The sequence below is a fragment of the Megalobrama amblycephala genome, linkage group LG3, assembly GCF_018812025.1.
Source record: "Megalobrama amblycephala isolate DHTTF-2021 linkage group LG3, ASM1881202v1, whole genome shotgun sequence".
NCBI classification, from domain to species: Eukaryota; Metazoa; Chordata; class Actinopteri; order Cypriniformes; family Xenocyprididae; genus Megalobrama; species Megalobrama amblycephala.
The window spans coordinates 19,364,800-19,381,923 of NC_063046.1; the positions used below are offsets into that span (position 1 = coordinate 19,364,800).

At 40.4% G+C, this 17,124-nt stretch overlaps 1 protein-coding gene across 2 annotated transcripts in view; it reads left to right on the forward strand.

The window, feature by feature from the left end:
• Nucleotides 1-17,124, forward strand: part of glceb (glucuronic acid epimerase b) — a 55,285-nt gene extending 38,161 nt beyond the window's left edge. For both annotated transcript variants that reach the window (XM_048184467.1, XM_048184466.1), the window contains 3 exons: nucleotides 4,760-5,265; nucleotides 11,096-11,335; nucleotides 13,200-17,124. In XM_048184467.1, coding sequence (XP_048040424.1) covers nucleotides 4,770-5,265; nucleotides 11,096-11,335; nucleotides 13,200-14,224 — 1,761 coding nt within the window. In that variant the 5' untranslated portion in view covers nucleotides 4,760-4,769 and the 3' untranslated portion in view covers nucleotides 14,225-17,124. The remainder of the gene's footprint in view (nucleotides 1-4,759; nucleotides 5,266-11,095; nucleotides 11,336-13,199) is intronic.

Sequence of the window (17,124 nt, forward strand, 5' to 3'; positions counted from 1 at the left end):
GTAGGACTAGGCTAACATTAGATCGACCGGACTTGTAAAGTTGCGACTACTAACATGTTTCTAGTGATATTTGAGGTCAATGAATGATAGGTGAATGTTTGGATTTCCTGCCGTTAACGATCTGTTCCTCAAGCGTTCCTGCGTGACTTCGCCACTTCCTGTGAAGTGGATTTTTTTTTTCTGCGACTAACCGACTAATAAAATCTTGGTCGACCAAGCCTCTTCTACTTCACTATTGGTTAGTCGACTATTAGGGGGCAGCCCTATACCGTGGTAAATACACTATATTGCCAAAAGTATTGGGACAGGGACACCCCTCCAAATCATTGAATTTAGGTGTTCCAGTCACTTCCATGGCCACAGGTGTATAAAATCAAGCACCTAGGCATGCAGACTGCTTCTACAAACATTTGTGAAAGAATGGGTCACTCTCAGGAGCTCACTAAATTCAAGCGTAGTACCATGATTGGTTGCCACCTGTGCAATAAGTCCATTCATGAAATTTCCTCACTACTAAATATTCCACGGTCAACTGTTAGTGGTATTATAACATAGTGAAAGCAATTGGGAACAACAGCAACTCAGCCATGAAGTGGTAGGCCACGTAAAATCACAGAGCAGCCAGAGCATGCTGAGGTGCGCATACAGACCTCCAAACTTCATGTGGCCTTCAGATTAGCTCAAAAACAGTACATAGAGAGCTTCATGGAATGGGTTTCCATGGCCGAGCAGCTGCATTCAAGCCTTACATCACCAAGTGCAATGCAAATCGTCAGATGCAGTGGTGTAAAGCACGCCGCCACTGGACTCTAGAGCAGCGGAGACGTGTTCTCTGGAGTGATGAATCACGCTTCTCTGTCTGGCAATCTGATGGACGAGTCTGGGTTTGGCTGTTCCCAGGAGAACGGTACTTGCCTGACTGCATTGTGCCAAGTGTAAAGTTTGGTGGAGGGGGATTATGGTGTGGGGTTGTTTTTCAGGGGTTGGGCATGGCCCCTTAGTTCCAGTGAAAGGAACTCTTAATGTTTCAGCATACCAAGACATTTTGGACAAATTCATGCTCCCAACTTTGTGGGAACAGTTTGGGGATGGGCCCCTTCCTGTTCCAACATGACTGCGCACCAGTGCACAAATCAAGGTCCATAAAGACATGGATGAGCGAGTTTGGTGTGGAGGAACTTGACTGGCCTGCACAGAGTCCTGACATCAACCCGATAGAACACCTTTGGGATGAATTAGAGCGGAGACTGTGAGCCAGGCCATCTTGTCCAACATCAGTGTCTGACCTCACAAATGTGCCTCTAGACGAATGGTCAAAAATTCCCATAAACACTCCTAAACCTTGTGGAAAGCCTTCCCAACAGTTGAAGCTGTTATAGCTGCAAAGGGTGGGTCAACGGCAGATTAAGAATGGGATGAAGTTCATGCGCATGTCAGACATCTCAAAACTTTTGGCAATATAGTGTATATTATCAGTGGGCTGGACTGCTTGATGTTGTCCAGGGGCGCAGGAGACATTTTCAAAGTGGGGGGGACCAAACTGCGTTTTGGGGGGTGGGTGTTGTTAATGAATAAATGTACATGTAAATCACCACGGGCGGTGCACGTGTGTATGCGTCTTTCCACGCTCATGGGCAAAGGAGCTTCTTTGAAAGGCTGAGCGGAATGCGGGAAATGAAGTATGCCCGGAAAAAACTTCAATCAATCCAGCTCGCGCATCAACCTGAGAGATCAGCCTCCTGTCAAATTTCTCGGTTTCTGAATGGATGGTTTGGCTTGACTGACAAACGCTAACGTTCGGGCATGATTTATATGCCATTGACCCGTCCTAAAACGTTAGCACGCTTTGATCGATTGCTTGGAGATCGCGTGTTTCTCTGTTCGAGAGCGCATTTCCTGTTCACATCCGTGACAAAACAGTTGATTATTTACGAACGAAAGCTCGCAGAAACGTGAAAATGGTCTAATTTGAAAGAAAATATCCTAAGCTAAAAGATGATATAGTTTGACTGCTACATCATGTGAAGCTACTTTTGCATTAATTAATACCATTATAAGATTACAGTTACACTGCTGTGTATGGATTGATCAGGGCAGCCATGCTGAGGTCCTGATCCAGGTAGCAAGGAAACAACTGAAGATGTGGAGAATCAATAGCAGCCTGCATTATATGAAAGAGCAGCGCATGAATCAACGTGATGAGGATTCAGAGGGGGCGTGACCAGCGTCAGGTCGTTTCTGCGACGGAGACAGCGCTAAGCGCATTCTAATGGGGACTGCTCTGCTGAGATGGATGTGCTTGTTTTGAATTCAGTTTTTGAGAGCACTGCGTTTAATAAGTCAGCTCAGCTCTGTTTTCCTCAAAGGAGCCGATCGGCCACAGCTGTAGCTATGGGGACGGCACAATGTTAAACCGCATTCATCCCTGACTCCTATTACCAGCTGTAAGCCCCTCTACGAAAAGCCATTTTCTTAAATCTAGCATGGTATGATGCTCTCTAGGACGCGGTGTACTCTTCCTTTAACTCCGCTATGCCGCTTGTTCAGAGAAGGGATTACATCCGTGTTCCTCCTGTTTTTAGTTTGATCTCTGGATTATACAGGGCTCAGCCATATCTCCTGCATATTAGTGGATTTGAATGCAAATTATCCTTGTACACAGATGCACCCTGCACTGCGGTTGGCCGCCTGATCCAGATGCTCCATCAGGGAGGCTTGATCAGGTGCTTTGCGTTAGGATTCAGACAGCACTTTCTGAGCATGTCTCTGAATCTCAGAGTAACGGCATGTGAACTCTGCCTGTGAAAGCCAAAAAGATCAAATTATTTATAGCCTCTGCAAACGAGATGAGCTGCTTATCTTTCACGGTGCAGTCAGACACTGCTCTGCTCTGCTCTGCTCTGAACAGAGGGTAAGGCCTCGACGTGGGGAAGACGAAGTAAACGGGGGAGAGATTAGAAAGAGATTGAGCGCAGGTCTGTGAAACAAGTGCAAACTCTGCAAAGAGGATTAAACGGGAACATTGGAAGAAAGAATGATTCAGTTGCCCTGATCTTCCATGGCTGTGAATATTTCAGAACTGTATGAAATCAGGTTTCCACCTAATACATATGTAGGCCAGGCTGAAGGCGTGTACGTACGGCTACCATTCATCACGTCTGGATCCTTTTTGCTCGGCTCGTTAAATATGGAGTGTGTTGCAAAATGTGGCACTTCGTTTGGGTTGATGGATTGATGCGTTTTCATTCTCTGTTGACCTTAGCTTTAGTTTGACAGTGGTGTGGACTGCTAATGATGGCATTGGCGTGTTGTCCATGCTAAACCCAGCACAGTAATTAGCTGTAGTGAGAGGCAGTGCTGTTCTGCTTATTGATTTTTATTCTCTGTGAAGAAGATAACATACCAAAGAGAGAAGAGATGATATGAGTGAGAGGCTGCCGATTTGCGTTATGAGCTACGTTTACAAAGTTAATGTGATTCTCTCCCTAGTAAAGAAACCGCAGGAGCAAAATATGATTTGTGAAAGAGGAAAGATGCATAGAGAATATTGAATTCTTTCTTTCCTGTTATACTCACTACTATTGCAAGAACAGCAGTCACAATAGACTACCAGTTCGGTTGGCATCCACATATTTTTATGCAGATTTTGGGATATTACATAAATGATGGATTGAACAAACAAAAAGTGAAAAGTACCAAAAAATAAAAAATTCTATGCTTTCATGAGATGGATACCTTTTTTATTTGGTAAGAAGACCACATAAACTAAAGTGGAAACACATTTACTGTACAAGTTACTAGATTTGCATTAAAAAAGTCATGTGACTTTGCCTCAACAGGTAATATGAATTAATAATTTATTAGAAAATTAAAATATTGTCAGACCAGTATCATTGTATAGCATCTCATTAGCTTTGTTCACAAATGATTTTTGTGATGATATGACTGGCATGCAGGGTTTTTTTTGTTAACCAAAACTTAAAATCATTTTTGTTCATTTAAATAAAGGTTAAAATAAAAGAAAATATAAATATTAGATGAAAAATGTTAACTTGCGATACTTTAATAAAAATGTTAAAATGTTGCCTTGGCAACTAACTGAAATGTTTAAGTTAAAGTACTAAAATTAAAACATAAATAAAAATAAATTAAAGCTAAATAGAAAATAATGAATAGAAAACAAAACTAATCAAAAATACAATTAATAAAACCTCAACTAAAATTAAAACGGAATAAAAAAAATAATGATAATGCAAAATATTGAAAAAATACTATAGTTGTATGTGAATAATTCTTAAAATAACTGCTGCCACCATTGTCAACAGAAGTGAATTTGCCTCTGACACAATAAATCCAGAAACAGTCTCCGTTGTGCACTTTTTTTTGATGGAAAGCTACACATTATACCCTTAACAATAAACAAATATAGTAGAACAAAAAATAAATGCTTTTCCCCTGCTGCTATGAATTTTAGAAGCAATATGCATAACCGTGTACACAGTCATCCAGACAGATATTGAATTTCTGTAATGCTGCATTTGATTATTCATGCAGAGGGAAAAATTGATTGGACCTTTTAAACTCTGATTAATTCCATGTAGGTATGCATAAAATTTCCTCTGACTGGATTACTGATTACTCGATAGCTTAAATCTGAAATGTCACTGGTGTGTTTATTGCATGTTTGCCTGTTATTGCAGTTCAAGCAATAGGTGTTTCATAGAATTTGTGTTAATGTACATTTGTGTTTACATTGTAGGTAAGCAGTGATGATGCGTTGTCTGGCAGCCCGTGTTCACTACAAGACCCTGATAGTGATCTGCGCTCTTCTCTCTCTGCTCACTGTCGTTCTGTGGAACAAGTGTACAAGTGAGAAAGCGCTGCGCTTCCTGCCCCGGCACCCCCAGCCCCCTCCCAGCCCGAAAATAGACAGCCATCCGCAGCAGCCCCAGCCTCCTGAACCTCCACCTGTGGTCGGCGGAGTACGCTACGAAGAGATTGACTGCCTGATCAATGACGATGTCACCATTAAGGGCCGTCGAGAAGGTAGTGAGGTATACCTGCCCTTCAGCTGGATGGAGAAGTACTTTGAGGTGTACGGCAAGGTGGTACAGTACGACGGCTACGATCGATTTGAGTTTTCGCACAGTTACTCCAAAGTATACACCCAGAGAGAGCCGTACCACCCCAACGGAGTCTTCATGTCCTTTGAGGGGTATAACGTGGAGGTGCGTGACCGAGTCAAGTGCATTAGTGGAGTTGAAGGTGAGTTTTGTGTTAATAGTGATACCTCTTCACAATCGTTCGATCTTATCTGATAATGGTTGCTTAGCATTGCTATGCTGAGGTGTCTGAACACAAGTAATCAGTTTCGGGTGAAATAGTTTTAGAGCACAGAAATCATTTAATTAATTGATGTTCATTAAGCATTTCTGTGATGACGCATGTTGATTTCATTGTCTATTTCATGCACAAAACATGGATAAGCAACAAGTAAACATGTCAACGGTGTGAACGACTAGCAATTTAAAAGTAAAATTTGTAAACTGGTAAAAAATTTGTTTGGATGAAATATCGAGAGGCAGAGAACTTCACTATGACTGGTTTAATTTATCACGTTAGAAAACAACACCCTGAATTGCATACGGAGTTCAATTATTCAAATGTAAATACCGAAAATGTATTCTCGGTTTTGGTAAAAAAAGAAAAAACATCATTTTGGTGCATTACTTGTATTTAAGGTGTTAGTTCACCCAAAAATGAAATTTCTGTCACCCAGTACTCACCCTCATGTTGTTCCAAACCCATAAGACCTTCGTTCATCTTCAGAACACAAATTAAGATATTTTTGATGAAATCTGTGAGGGGTTTTCCCATAGAAAACAACAAAATTACCACTTTCAAGGTCCAGAAAAGTAGTCAAGACATTGTTAAAATAGTCCATGTGACTACAGTAGTTCATGTTAACCTTAATGTTATGAGGTGACGAGAATACTTTTTGTGCGCAAAAACGAAACAAAAATAACGACTTTATTGAACAATTTCATCTCTACCCTATCAGTCTCCTATGCAGTTGACACAGTGCAGCGCTTCCGTGTTTACGTCCGAACGCCGGCTTAGTATTGGCCAACGCTGTTCATGGAAGAACCACGACGTATGCGTGTGATGCTGACGCAGGAGCCGCCCAATGATGAGTTGCCATTCTGACGTAGAACACGGAAGCTCTGCAATGTGTCTTCAAGTAGGAGAATGGCATGGTAGAGAGGAAATTGTTGAATAAAGTCGTTATTTTTGTTTTGTTATTTTTGAACCACTGTAGTCACAATGACTATTTTAATGATGTCTTTACTACTTCTCTGGACCTTGAATGTAGTAATTTTGTTGCTTTCTATGGGAGATAAAAAGCCTCTCGCATTTCATCAAAAATATCTTAATTTGTGTTCCGAAAATGAAGGTCTTACAGGTTTGGAATGACAGTCGAGTGAGTACTTAATGACAGAAATTTCATTTTTGGGTGACCTAACCCATTAAGATTGTCCCCATGTGATCGCACCACCTAAGATGAATGTTAATGCCAGGTATTCAATGAGCTAGGTTGCCGTAGGTTGTTTAGGCTGTACTTTCGGTCATCAGTATGTATTCAGCTACCAGTAAAAGTATAGTATTCTCAGTGCCACCATTTTACCATGTTTAAATCTATTCCACTGGTTTTGCCCTCGTTATTGAAGCTGAAAATGTGAGAAAAGTCAGCAGATTCTGCCTGGACTTACTCATAACTGGCTCTCCTAATGTCTCTCAGTAAAATCACAGTTACTTTCTCCCTCATCATCAAGATTCACCTAAATGCATGTCACATTAAAGCAGCACTTAATTGTGGCACACTGGGAGAAGTGAGAGGCAAAGCGACCTGCCTCATTTCTAACACAACTTGTTAGTGGCCATTAATAGTCATTTAGTGCAGTCCAAGAGGAGTTTCCTGGAAGCAAGGCTTGAATGATCTACGTCTGGTTCTTAGTGAGTAATGCACCCTCAATGGACTATACATTAAGCAAATGAAAGTGGGATTGATTCAGCCAAGAACTGAATCACAAGAGCTGATTTGATGACCTTAAACGTAATGGAGAATAATTTTGTACTCAGGCTCCCATGCGTCTTCTAGTGAATGTCAATGAGAAAAAGCAAAACCAAATTAAAGCAGAGTCATTTTCCTTTTTTGTTAAAGAACCTAAATGACAAGCATTTCAAAATGAACTGAGAGATGACACTCCTTGATGAGAAAAAGCTGATTATTGTGGTCTAGGTTTTGTCCTTCAGAGGCGTTTTACTGTCCAGGAACCACATTTGTCTCTCGGCTGTGTCAGTGATCCATCACTGTTTCTCTGCCCTGACAAATTGCTTTCAACCATTTCCTGCTGGCTCACTCTTCTCTCCATCTCTCTATCTCTTCGTAAGGGCCGTCCTTCAGCAGACAGGGTTAAGTGCCCTGTTTGAGGCATCACAGTGATAGAGCTGATCCCAGTCTCACTACATTTCTTGAATCAACCCTACCTGGAATTTAACCTGCAGCTTTTGTGTTTAGGAGCCCAAATCTCTACCACTACCATCATATCAAAGCTTTTAACACAAAGTTTATGTTGCTTTCTTAAGAGAATAGAGATTCACTCAGTCCCTTTCAATCTTCTGTTTTTTTTTCTTAATAATGAGACTGGGTAATGAAGTAATCACTTCTTAAGGAAGTATTGAAAATGAGGTCGGTCTGATCAATACTGGAGTATAAAGAATGCCTTCCAAACCACAAGATTACTATTCGCTAAAGACGACGAAGTCTCTCGCAGTGCATCACAGGATGGCAAACAAAGTGGAAGAATTTTCAAATTAAATAAAAATGAATCAAATTCAGGGCAGACTGAGTTTGTTTGCATATGTGAGGGTACGTTGGTGTACCCAATGACAAGCTTGTGAAAAAACCATTGCACACTTTACCTGCTCAAAAAAACGGAGAGATTTCTACTGTTCTCTATTAAAATGCTGAAATGCAGCACATCCAGGCATGCTGCTATGAAAGCTTTCACTTTTTGCAAAGTTATTGATCAGCATTCAAGATTAAACCACTTTCAACTCTATTCTCGTGAAAGCTTTTAAAACATGTGGACCATGTTCCGTGTGCATATTCAAAGAACCACCCTTTTGTTGAAGCTCTGCATAGAAGCACATTCATACTGTATTCTTTTGTGGCAAGTGGAAAGATTGGGTTGTCTATGAGTCGAGATGAAATCTTCAATGTCTGTGGCAGCACAAAAGCGATGGAGTTTGTACCATTCCCCTACTTTTGTTTTCTTTTTAGCCTCCTCTCCTCCATAAACAAGAGCCTGTCCATTACTCAGAGGCTGTTTACATGGAGCCTCTCTCTGTTCTACACACTACAAAGAAGCTCTGTAGCAGTAATGACTGTGTTGGAATGAAGGTGCCTGTAGGGAATCTTCTGAGGTTTGAAGCATTGCCTTTGATTCTCCTCTGGTATCCATGGAAAATTAAAGCGAGCGCTGCCTCAAAGTGCAAGCGTAACATTTAAGTACAGGCTTGAGCCCATTGTTCAAGGAATGCTATGGTCCAAGTGTGAAGGTTGCGCGACCTGCGGTGTCCATCATTGTTGGATCTCACTAGGTAATCTGTTAGCATGTAGCCTATTTTTAACTTGGTGTACAGCACCAAATTATTATGCCAACAGAAAGTGCTTTTAATCTTCTAATAAAAAATATGTTCATTTTTGAAAGGTGTTGCAAATGCACAAAACAAAGATTAATTAGAGGTTCTGTTCCTCTTGTTCTCATCCCGAAGCACAAAGAGGCACAAAAACAGTGTGTGTTGAGCTCCGAGGTAATAACCTACATGAGCCTGCTGCAGTGTGTTAGAGCAGAGAGCCTATTATCAGAGACAGCGGACAGACTCATCAGTCTCCACTGAAGGAGAGAGAGGGAGAGAGAATAAAAAGGAATGAAAAGGAGATGAGTACGGAGGGTGACAGTGAAAGAGAACTCCTTTTTCCTCCTCCTTCAGGTTGAGGGATGGCCTCTCCTCCAGCATAGAATCAGAGTGCTCTGAATAGTATCTAGGCCAGAGAGTGCCTCCACAGTGCCCATATGCCTCCTGATACAGGTCCCACTTAGAGCCAGCATGTGTGTGTGTGTGTGCATCCTGGAAAGTGGGAGGCAGTCTCATTGGTGTGTTTGTCATCTATATTGCCTTGTTATGTCTGTGTTTAACCCTGCATGTGTTTTTTTTTTTATGTGTATGTTTGTGGATAGACGCTTTAAAGCCAGCTATAAACCAGCAGCGCTGTCACAGTGTTTTGCCTGTGGCTTGATTATTGTCATGCCAGGCTGTAGAATAGATGAGCTGTGGTTAAATGGAAAAAAAGGATAGAGACAGGGTTAATAAAAGCCTGCTGACCTATATCTCTTAGCTTTTTTTTTTTTTTTTTGTCATGGCCTACAGCACAAATTAATACTTGAGATCAAGGTAAGATAACTGGTACTAACTGAAGACTATTTGCTTCAGTGGCTTTGTCCTCCCAGTGTTCACCACTCTTTTGTATATCTCTGGCTAATAGAAGATTTGTATGTTTTCACTTGTACTCTAGATTTTGTATCTGATCTAAATTGTTTAGAAGTCATGAAACCAGAAACAAGATTATTTATAATGAATGAAGATGTCATCAGTGCACAAACCACTGCTTCTCATTATCAGACTTGAGTTAAAAACAAAAGACTCAACAGTAAAGCTAACATTATAAAACGGTTAATATGTTAAGACGCATATGAAGCCTAAAATGGTCAAACAGTTAGTATATGTACACTTGTGAATGTTGAGTTTAGTGTTTATACGGCAAGTTGCTATGTTGCTTGGCATCTGAAAATAAACTGGAGTCTAAAGGCTAATAACCTTGTCTTACTCAGTGAAATAATTATGTATTGAACATTTTTGTTTTATTTTGCTGTTTTCGCTTTATAAAAGCCTTTTTTAGTTCACCCAAAAAATGAAAATTATAAATTAATCATTTATTACTCACCCTCATGTCATTCCACACCCATATGACCTTCATTCATCTACAGAAGACAAATTAAGATATTTTTGATAAAATCCTCACTGAAGTGAGGCCTATATTGCCAGCATGATAATTAACACTTTCAGATGATAAGAAAGGTACTAAAAACATATTTAGTACAATTCATGTGAGTACAGTGGTTCAACTTGAATATTATGAAGCGACGAGAATACTTTTTGTGCGCCAAAAAAAAACAAAATAACGACTTTTCAACAATATCTAGTGATGGCCGAATTCAAAATACTGCTTCATGAAGCTTCGAAGCTTTACAGATCTTTTGTTCCGAATCAGTGGTTCGGAGCACCAAAGTCACATGATTTCAGTAAATGAGGCTTTGTTACGTCAAAAGTGTTTCAAAATTTCAATAGTTACGTGACTCTGGAAGTTTGATACGTGATCCAAACCACTGATTCGAAACAAAAGATAAAGCTTGAAGCAGTGTTTTGAAATCGCCCATCACTAGATATTGTTGAATAAAGTCGTTATTTATTTATTTATTTATTTATTTATTTTTGGCACACTAAAAGTATTCTCGTCGCTTCATAACTTTAAGATTGAACCACTGTAGTCACATGGACTGTTTTAAATATGTCTTTAGTAGCTTTCTGGGTATTTGAAAGTGTAAATTAACTTGCTGGCAATAGAGGCCTCACTGAGCCATTGGATTTGATCAAAAATATCTTAATTTGTGTTCTGAAGATGAACGAAAATCTTATGGGTGTAGAACAACATGAGGGTGAGTAATAAATGACAGAATTTTCATTTTTGGGTGAACTAACCCTTTAAGAGGGCTTTTTGGTACTTTGCTTCATTATGTGCATCACATTCTTCTGGAACTGATACGCTGTTTGTTTGCATTATCAGTGTTCTATCGACCATTGTAACTCCTGTAAAAATGTTTTGAATGGTAATGTTAATATAAATTTGCTACTTTTCTCTTCAGTTTATCATCTAGTCTCTCATATCGCTTCTTCTGTTTACTCCCTATAGGAGTACCTTTATCCACCCAATGGGGCCCTCAAGGGTATTTCTATGCTATCCAGATAGCTCAGTATGGCCTGAGTCATTACAGTAAGAACCTGACAGAGCGGCCACCCCACATGGAGGTGTATGACACAGCGGAGGAGAGAGACAGCAGGTCTAGTACATGGACTGTCCCTAAGGGCTGCTCTCTCATCAGAGTCTACGACAAGACCCGAGCCACATCAGTACGACAGTTCAGCGTTCCAGGTACAGAAACGGATATTGAACTACAAGCTTCCAATTTATTTCATTTATCTAGTATTCTTTTGTTCTTCATACACTGCATTCGTTTTTTTTTTTTTTTTTTCTCTAGGATTCTCTGTCCTCCAGCTTCACTCTTAGTATGTTTACAATTCAATTTCAGTATCTTTTTAAATGCCATGTAAACGCTTTAGTCTGACGAAATCAAACCAGAACATTTTTTTTGCCTCCCTATCTGTTTCCTTATCTCTTCTGTATTATTCTGTTATCATCTTTGCATGGCCTCTTACAGTCCTGCTCCACTGGGCATACACAAACACCCTCAAAATGTCAAAACACACTCTACAAATGGTGCCTCATAGACTACTATATAAACGTATGCGGTCAGGAAGACTTCATGTGCAAAAAAAAAAAAAAAGCACATGAAACACTGTTGTGTTTACATGCTACTTGTGAAATCCTGTCATTGCCACCTTAACAATTTTCATCAATTTCTTCATACTCCATCTTGTTTAGTTAAAAATTTCTTAAAAAACAGGATAAAAACTTGCAGCTTGACACCTGAAAGCCAGCTCATACGCACACTGTCGTTCATCCTGAAATCTTGAAATACTATATATTTACTTTTTTTAAAAGAAATTACAACTTTTATTCAGAAAGGAGGCATTCAGCTGATCAAAAGTGACAGTCAAGGCATTGTATTATGTTATAAGAATTTCCTTTTCAAATTTTCTATTCAAAGAATCCTGACAAAATATCATGGTTTCCACAAAGCTGTTTTCTTGAGCACAAAATTGAATGTTAGAATGGATCTTTAGAATGATTTCTCAAGAATTTTGCTGAAAATTCAGCTTTGCCATCGCAGGAAAAAAAATACACTTTAAAATATATTCAAGCACCACTGTCATCTTTCAAAATGAACAAAGAGGCTATTTAATGACTACATTGCTTATTTATCTGTAAAAATAGAATCATATGATGAAAAAAAAAAAACTTCTTTCATCAGACATTTTTTTGCCAAATTGCACACACAGGATTATAGGGTATCGCAAGTAGTGAAGGAGACATCTATGATGTCTTCAGAAATCACAGAGATGGAGGCATCACAGTAGACAGTACATTCTGTTCTTCTCTCAGGATACTGCATGATTAGGCAGCATTTCTAAGGTCTTGGACACAATGTGCTTCTTTTTAGCGTTGAGCTAATCAATAGCCATTAGAATTAGCAGGGCTGTCGCGCTGGCAGGCAGTAATTGGTGTCATCACCCAGAGCATTGATTAGAGCGGAGCCAACTAGGACACACTGGGTCCAGGGCTCCAGCAGGGCGCTGCCTCCCTCCCGCTCTCTCCGTCCTCCACATCACTGCTATTGATGGGAGGGTAATCAGAGCAGGACAGTACAAATCCACTTAGTCTCTGCATTGCCTTAAGTAATGGATTTATGAGTGCATTAAATAGTGATAGGGGCTGTGTGAGCCAAAATGTCCTCCACTGCCTCTCCTGTCCCATGTTCTGTGTTGCTTTAATGTTGTTGGTATTACTGTCTTGTGTGTTTTCTCTTGCTCAGGTATTCAACCTCATTCTTTTTCTCTTGCTCTTTCATGCCTCCTTTTCTCCTCTCAGTTTTTGTTGTGCATAACCTTGTCAGAATGCAACACGGACAGAGGCAGCGAGAGGGATTTGCGATAAATTTCAGTTTCATCTTAATAGTCATGTAAGGTTGATTATTTGTAGCTTATGGCATCGATTTAGTGTCAGTACCCTGAGCTTTTTGTTGTACCAAAGCCAAAATTTTGCTATGGATCCACCCTTGGTAGACAGCCTGTTGAACGTGTTGTAACGTTTCCTTTTTCTGTTCCTTGTGTTTTAGAAAACTCCGAGGGCGTCTCACTTCCTCTTGGCAACACTAAAGATTTCATCATCTCTTTTGACCTGAAGTTCACATCTAATGGTAGCGTCTCTGTCACCTTGGAGACCACAGAGAAAGGGCCTCCGTTTGTTATCCACTATGTCACCACTAGCCAGCTCATTTCTTTCAAGGACCGTGACATCACCTATGGGATCGGCCCTCGGACAGCATGGACCACGGTCACCCGTGACCTTCTCACCGACCTCCGCAAAGGCATTGGACTCTCCAACACCAAAGCGGTCAAAGCCACCAAGACCATGCCCCGACGTGTAGTAAAGTTAGTGGTGCACGGCCACGGGATGATAGACAATATCACAATCTCCACCACGTCACATATGGCGGCTTTTTTCGCCGCTAGCAAATGGTTGGTGCGCAACCAGGACGAGCATGGTGGTTGGCCAATCATGGTGACTCGCAAACTCGGGGAGGGTTTCCGTTCACTGGAGCCGGGTTGGTATTCGGCCATGGCGCAGGGGCAGGCCATGTCCACTCTAGTACGTGCCTATCTAATGACAAAAGATGACACGTACCTAAAGGCTGCCCTGCGTGCCACCGGACCTTTCAAACTGCCATCGGAGCAGCACGGCGTCAAAGCTGTGTTCATGAATAAGTATGACTGGTATGAGGAGTATCCCACAATCCCTAGCTCCTTCGTTCTGAACGGGTTCATCTATTCCCTCATAGGCCTGTATGACCTGGCGCAAACCGCAGGTGAGAAACTCGGCCGGGATGCAGGTCAGCTGTACAGCAAGGGAATGGAGTCTCTGAAAGTTATGCTGCCCCTGTATGACACCGGGTCGGGCACCATCTATGACCTGCGCCACTTTATACTGGGCACGGCACCCAACCTGGCCCGTTGGGACTATCATACAACGCACATCAACCAGCTCCAGCTGCTGGGTACTATTGACAACTCGCCCATCTTCAGGGACTTCATCAAGCGCTGGAAAAGCTACCTGAAAGGAGGAAGGGCCAAGCACAACTAGAGCGGAGCACACCTCTAAGGTTTCTTTAGACCCTCACGTCCTCATCCTGACTGCCACCGTGAGGGCCACTGTGTCTAGCGTGGAGAAAAAAAGTCTGAACACTTCGGTAGCCCTCTGATTTTTCTGTTTGAGACAGTAATTGCAGTGCTTCTTGTGTCTTTGCTGAGGTTTTAATTAGGTACAAACGCAGCTGCTTGCAGCATGTGTCTGGATGAGGATGAGGAAGAGGGAGGGCTTAGGTATTTAATATTCAAAGCTCCAGATCTGCAGGTTTCAGTGAGAAACATGTCTTCTGAGATTTGCCACATTTGGGCACACTTCAGTCGAGATGTGGGACCGCAAAGCAGCTTTCAGAACCTTCTTCCAAAGTAAAGCTCAGTCACCAGACAGGCAAAAACACTGAGAATAAATCGTAGAGAGCAAACTTTAGCTGCAATAGTCATTTGAGTTCGTAGCCCATGAGCAGAACATATAAGCTAAGGAGAAAAATGCTGAAAATGTCCTTAAGTGTAGCATTATTATGTTTCAGTGAGCAGTGAAGGTTTACTTGATCGGTTTGACATTGGAAGGAAACACAGCGCCTTTTGTTCAACCCACTGTCCAGCCTTCAGTCTGCATTTCATGATCCTTTGCTCGGTCAGAACCTCACCGCAATCAGATTGAGTAGTCACTAATGCGGCCCAGTCCTGCCCATAATGCACTTAAAGCTTTAGAGAGTAGGTCGTAGGTCACTCGCTTCATGTTTACAACAGATTTCAGGTAACATTGATATAGGTATTAAGACACCACTATCCTAGATTATCAAACACAATGCCTAGAATACAACGGTTTGGTTGCTTTTTGAGAAATCGGAGGGAGTCTGAATGGTTGTGTAGCCTGTGTTCTTCATCCCAGTAAGAAGTCAAACCTCAGTTAAACTGTGCTAGACTGGTCATGCACTTTACTTGTGAGGCATGCATGTGTAGTGAGGATGCCTTTATACAACCACGTGAAGAATTGTGACGTAATTTCTGACTTTGTTTTTTTTCTCTCGTATGCCTTGATGGCAGTGAATCATTTATAAGGGAATTTTCACCTTTTGTTTGCTGAGGTTATTGTAGCTGTACCCATTTTCCTGCTTTTTTTTTAACAAGGTGATTAATTTACAAATTATTTTTGGACAACTATATTATCCCTTTCTTGTTTTGAGTGTCAAAAACAGTTGCCATTATGTAGAGCAAAAGCATGTTTCTTCTTTCACATCCAGTTCAATAATTAGCATCTTAGCCAAGAAAAAGATGCAGTTTCATGTACTAAAAATAAACTAATGATCAGTACTTCCTCATTAAATTAGTGAAACGATTTGCATGTAAGACTATAGCATCTGTTTTTTGTTTTGTTTTTTTATCCAAAAGCTTCTCCTCACAGCACTGTAATAATTGCAGCAGACCTCTGACTAGAGCAGCCAAATGTTCGAGACTGCAGATGGAAATATTTTCTTAAGTTCAAACGAGTTTTGGCCCTGTCATTTCCTGATGTTTCTCAGAGCGGTCAGCCACTTGACCTCAGCAGTAAAACCTCCACCTGGCTGAATCCTGTCGATCCTAATCTCACCTAACTACAGCCGTTAAGATGGTGAGATATTATCCCATTATCTGGCAACCTGCTGTTCAGAACCATCTCAAACAGATGTTCACATTCCAGTGTGAGCTTTTGGCTTTGGATTTTCAGAACATAAATGTCAGAATTGTGACATTTCTAAATGTTTTATTTCAAAGCTTCTAGTTTGTTTGGCAGGGATAGCATTTACAGACTATGGGTGCTTTAGCCTGGTGGCATACCTTTTGTGTTGACCTTTTTTGGTTTAAAAATCATGTTTTCCCATGAAAATCAGGTTGCTTGTAGTTTCACTGACACAGATCTCACATATAATACTATGCACATTTCATACTTGTTGCTTAATGGGCAGACAGTATGTTTAAAGGGGAGATGAATGAGGCAGAGAGCTACATTTCATTTATATTGTACCAAAGTCTTTAAAGTTTTTTTTTTTTTTTTTTTTTTTTTTTGCAACTTTAGTTTTTGTATTGTGGTATATGGAAGACCATGGACTTTTTTTTTTTTTTTTTTTTTTTGGAAGTTTGGAAATATGATGTGATTAATGGAACATTTTGAGGTGGTATATACATACATGCCTTCCTCTAAAGAAATGCCTTTTGATACTGTTTTTTTTTTTTTTTTTCACCTCCAGTCTAGATTTGTATAATATGGAGTGGATATAGAAGGGAACAGGGAATTTAATTAATCACTGCTATCTATGGGGATGTGTGCAAATCTTGATGTAGAGCTAACGCTCAGTGCTACATATTTCAAAAGGGAAAAGAGAGATTTGGAACAGCATGCCTGATCTTGAAAGCCTTGTTTCAAAACAGCCTCCCTTTTGAGTTGGGTTTACCAAACGTTGTTTGCATTTGAGTGAACTCCTTGGAGTAAGCAATGTTAAAGCACAACTATAGTTTCTTGAATTAATTTATTCTCATCTCTTTTTTTTTTTCTTTTTCTATATATATATATATATATATATATATAATTTTTCTGGTCTGGACAAAGTGCAAAGCCTTCCTCTGCAAGCTGCTGCAGTTTAGAATTGTATATCGGTAGAAATGTGGTTGATCTTTTTCCTTTTTTTTAAATATTTTTTTCATTCTTGAGTTAAACTGACATGCGAGGTGTATTTCATGTGTATGCAATAAATGGTTGAACTGGATCGCAACAGCTGCACACCCAGAGGTTGTACAGACTTTGCAAAGGAAGCACAATGTGCGATCATTTATATGCAGGACAAATGTTTATTAAAGTCTTTGTGCTTTAAATTGCTTTTTTAAAAGTTGTATAAATAAAGGCATTTCGTTTTATACATA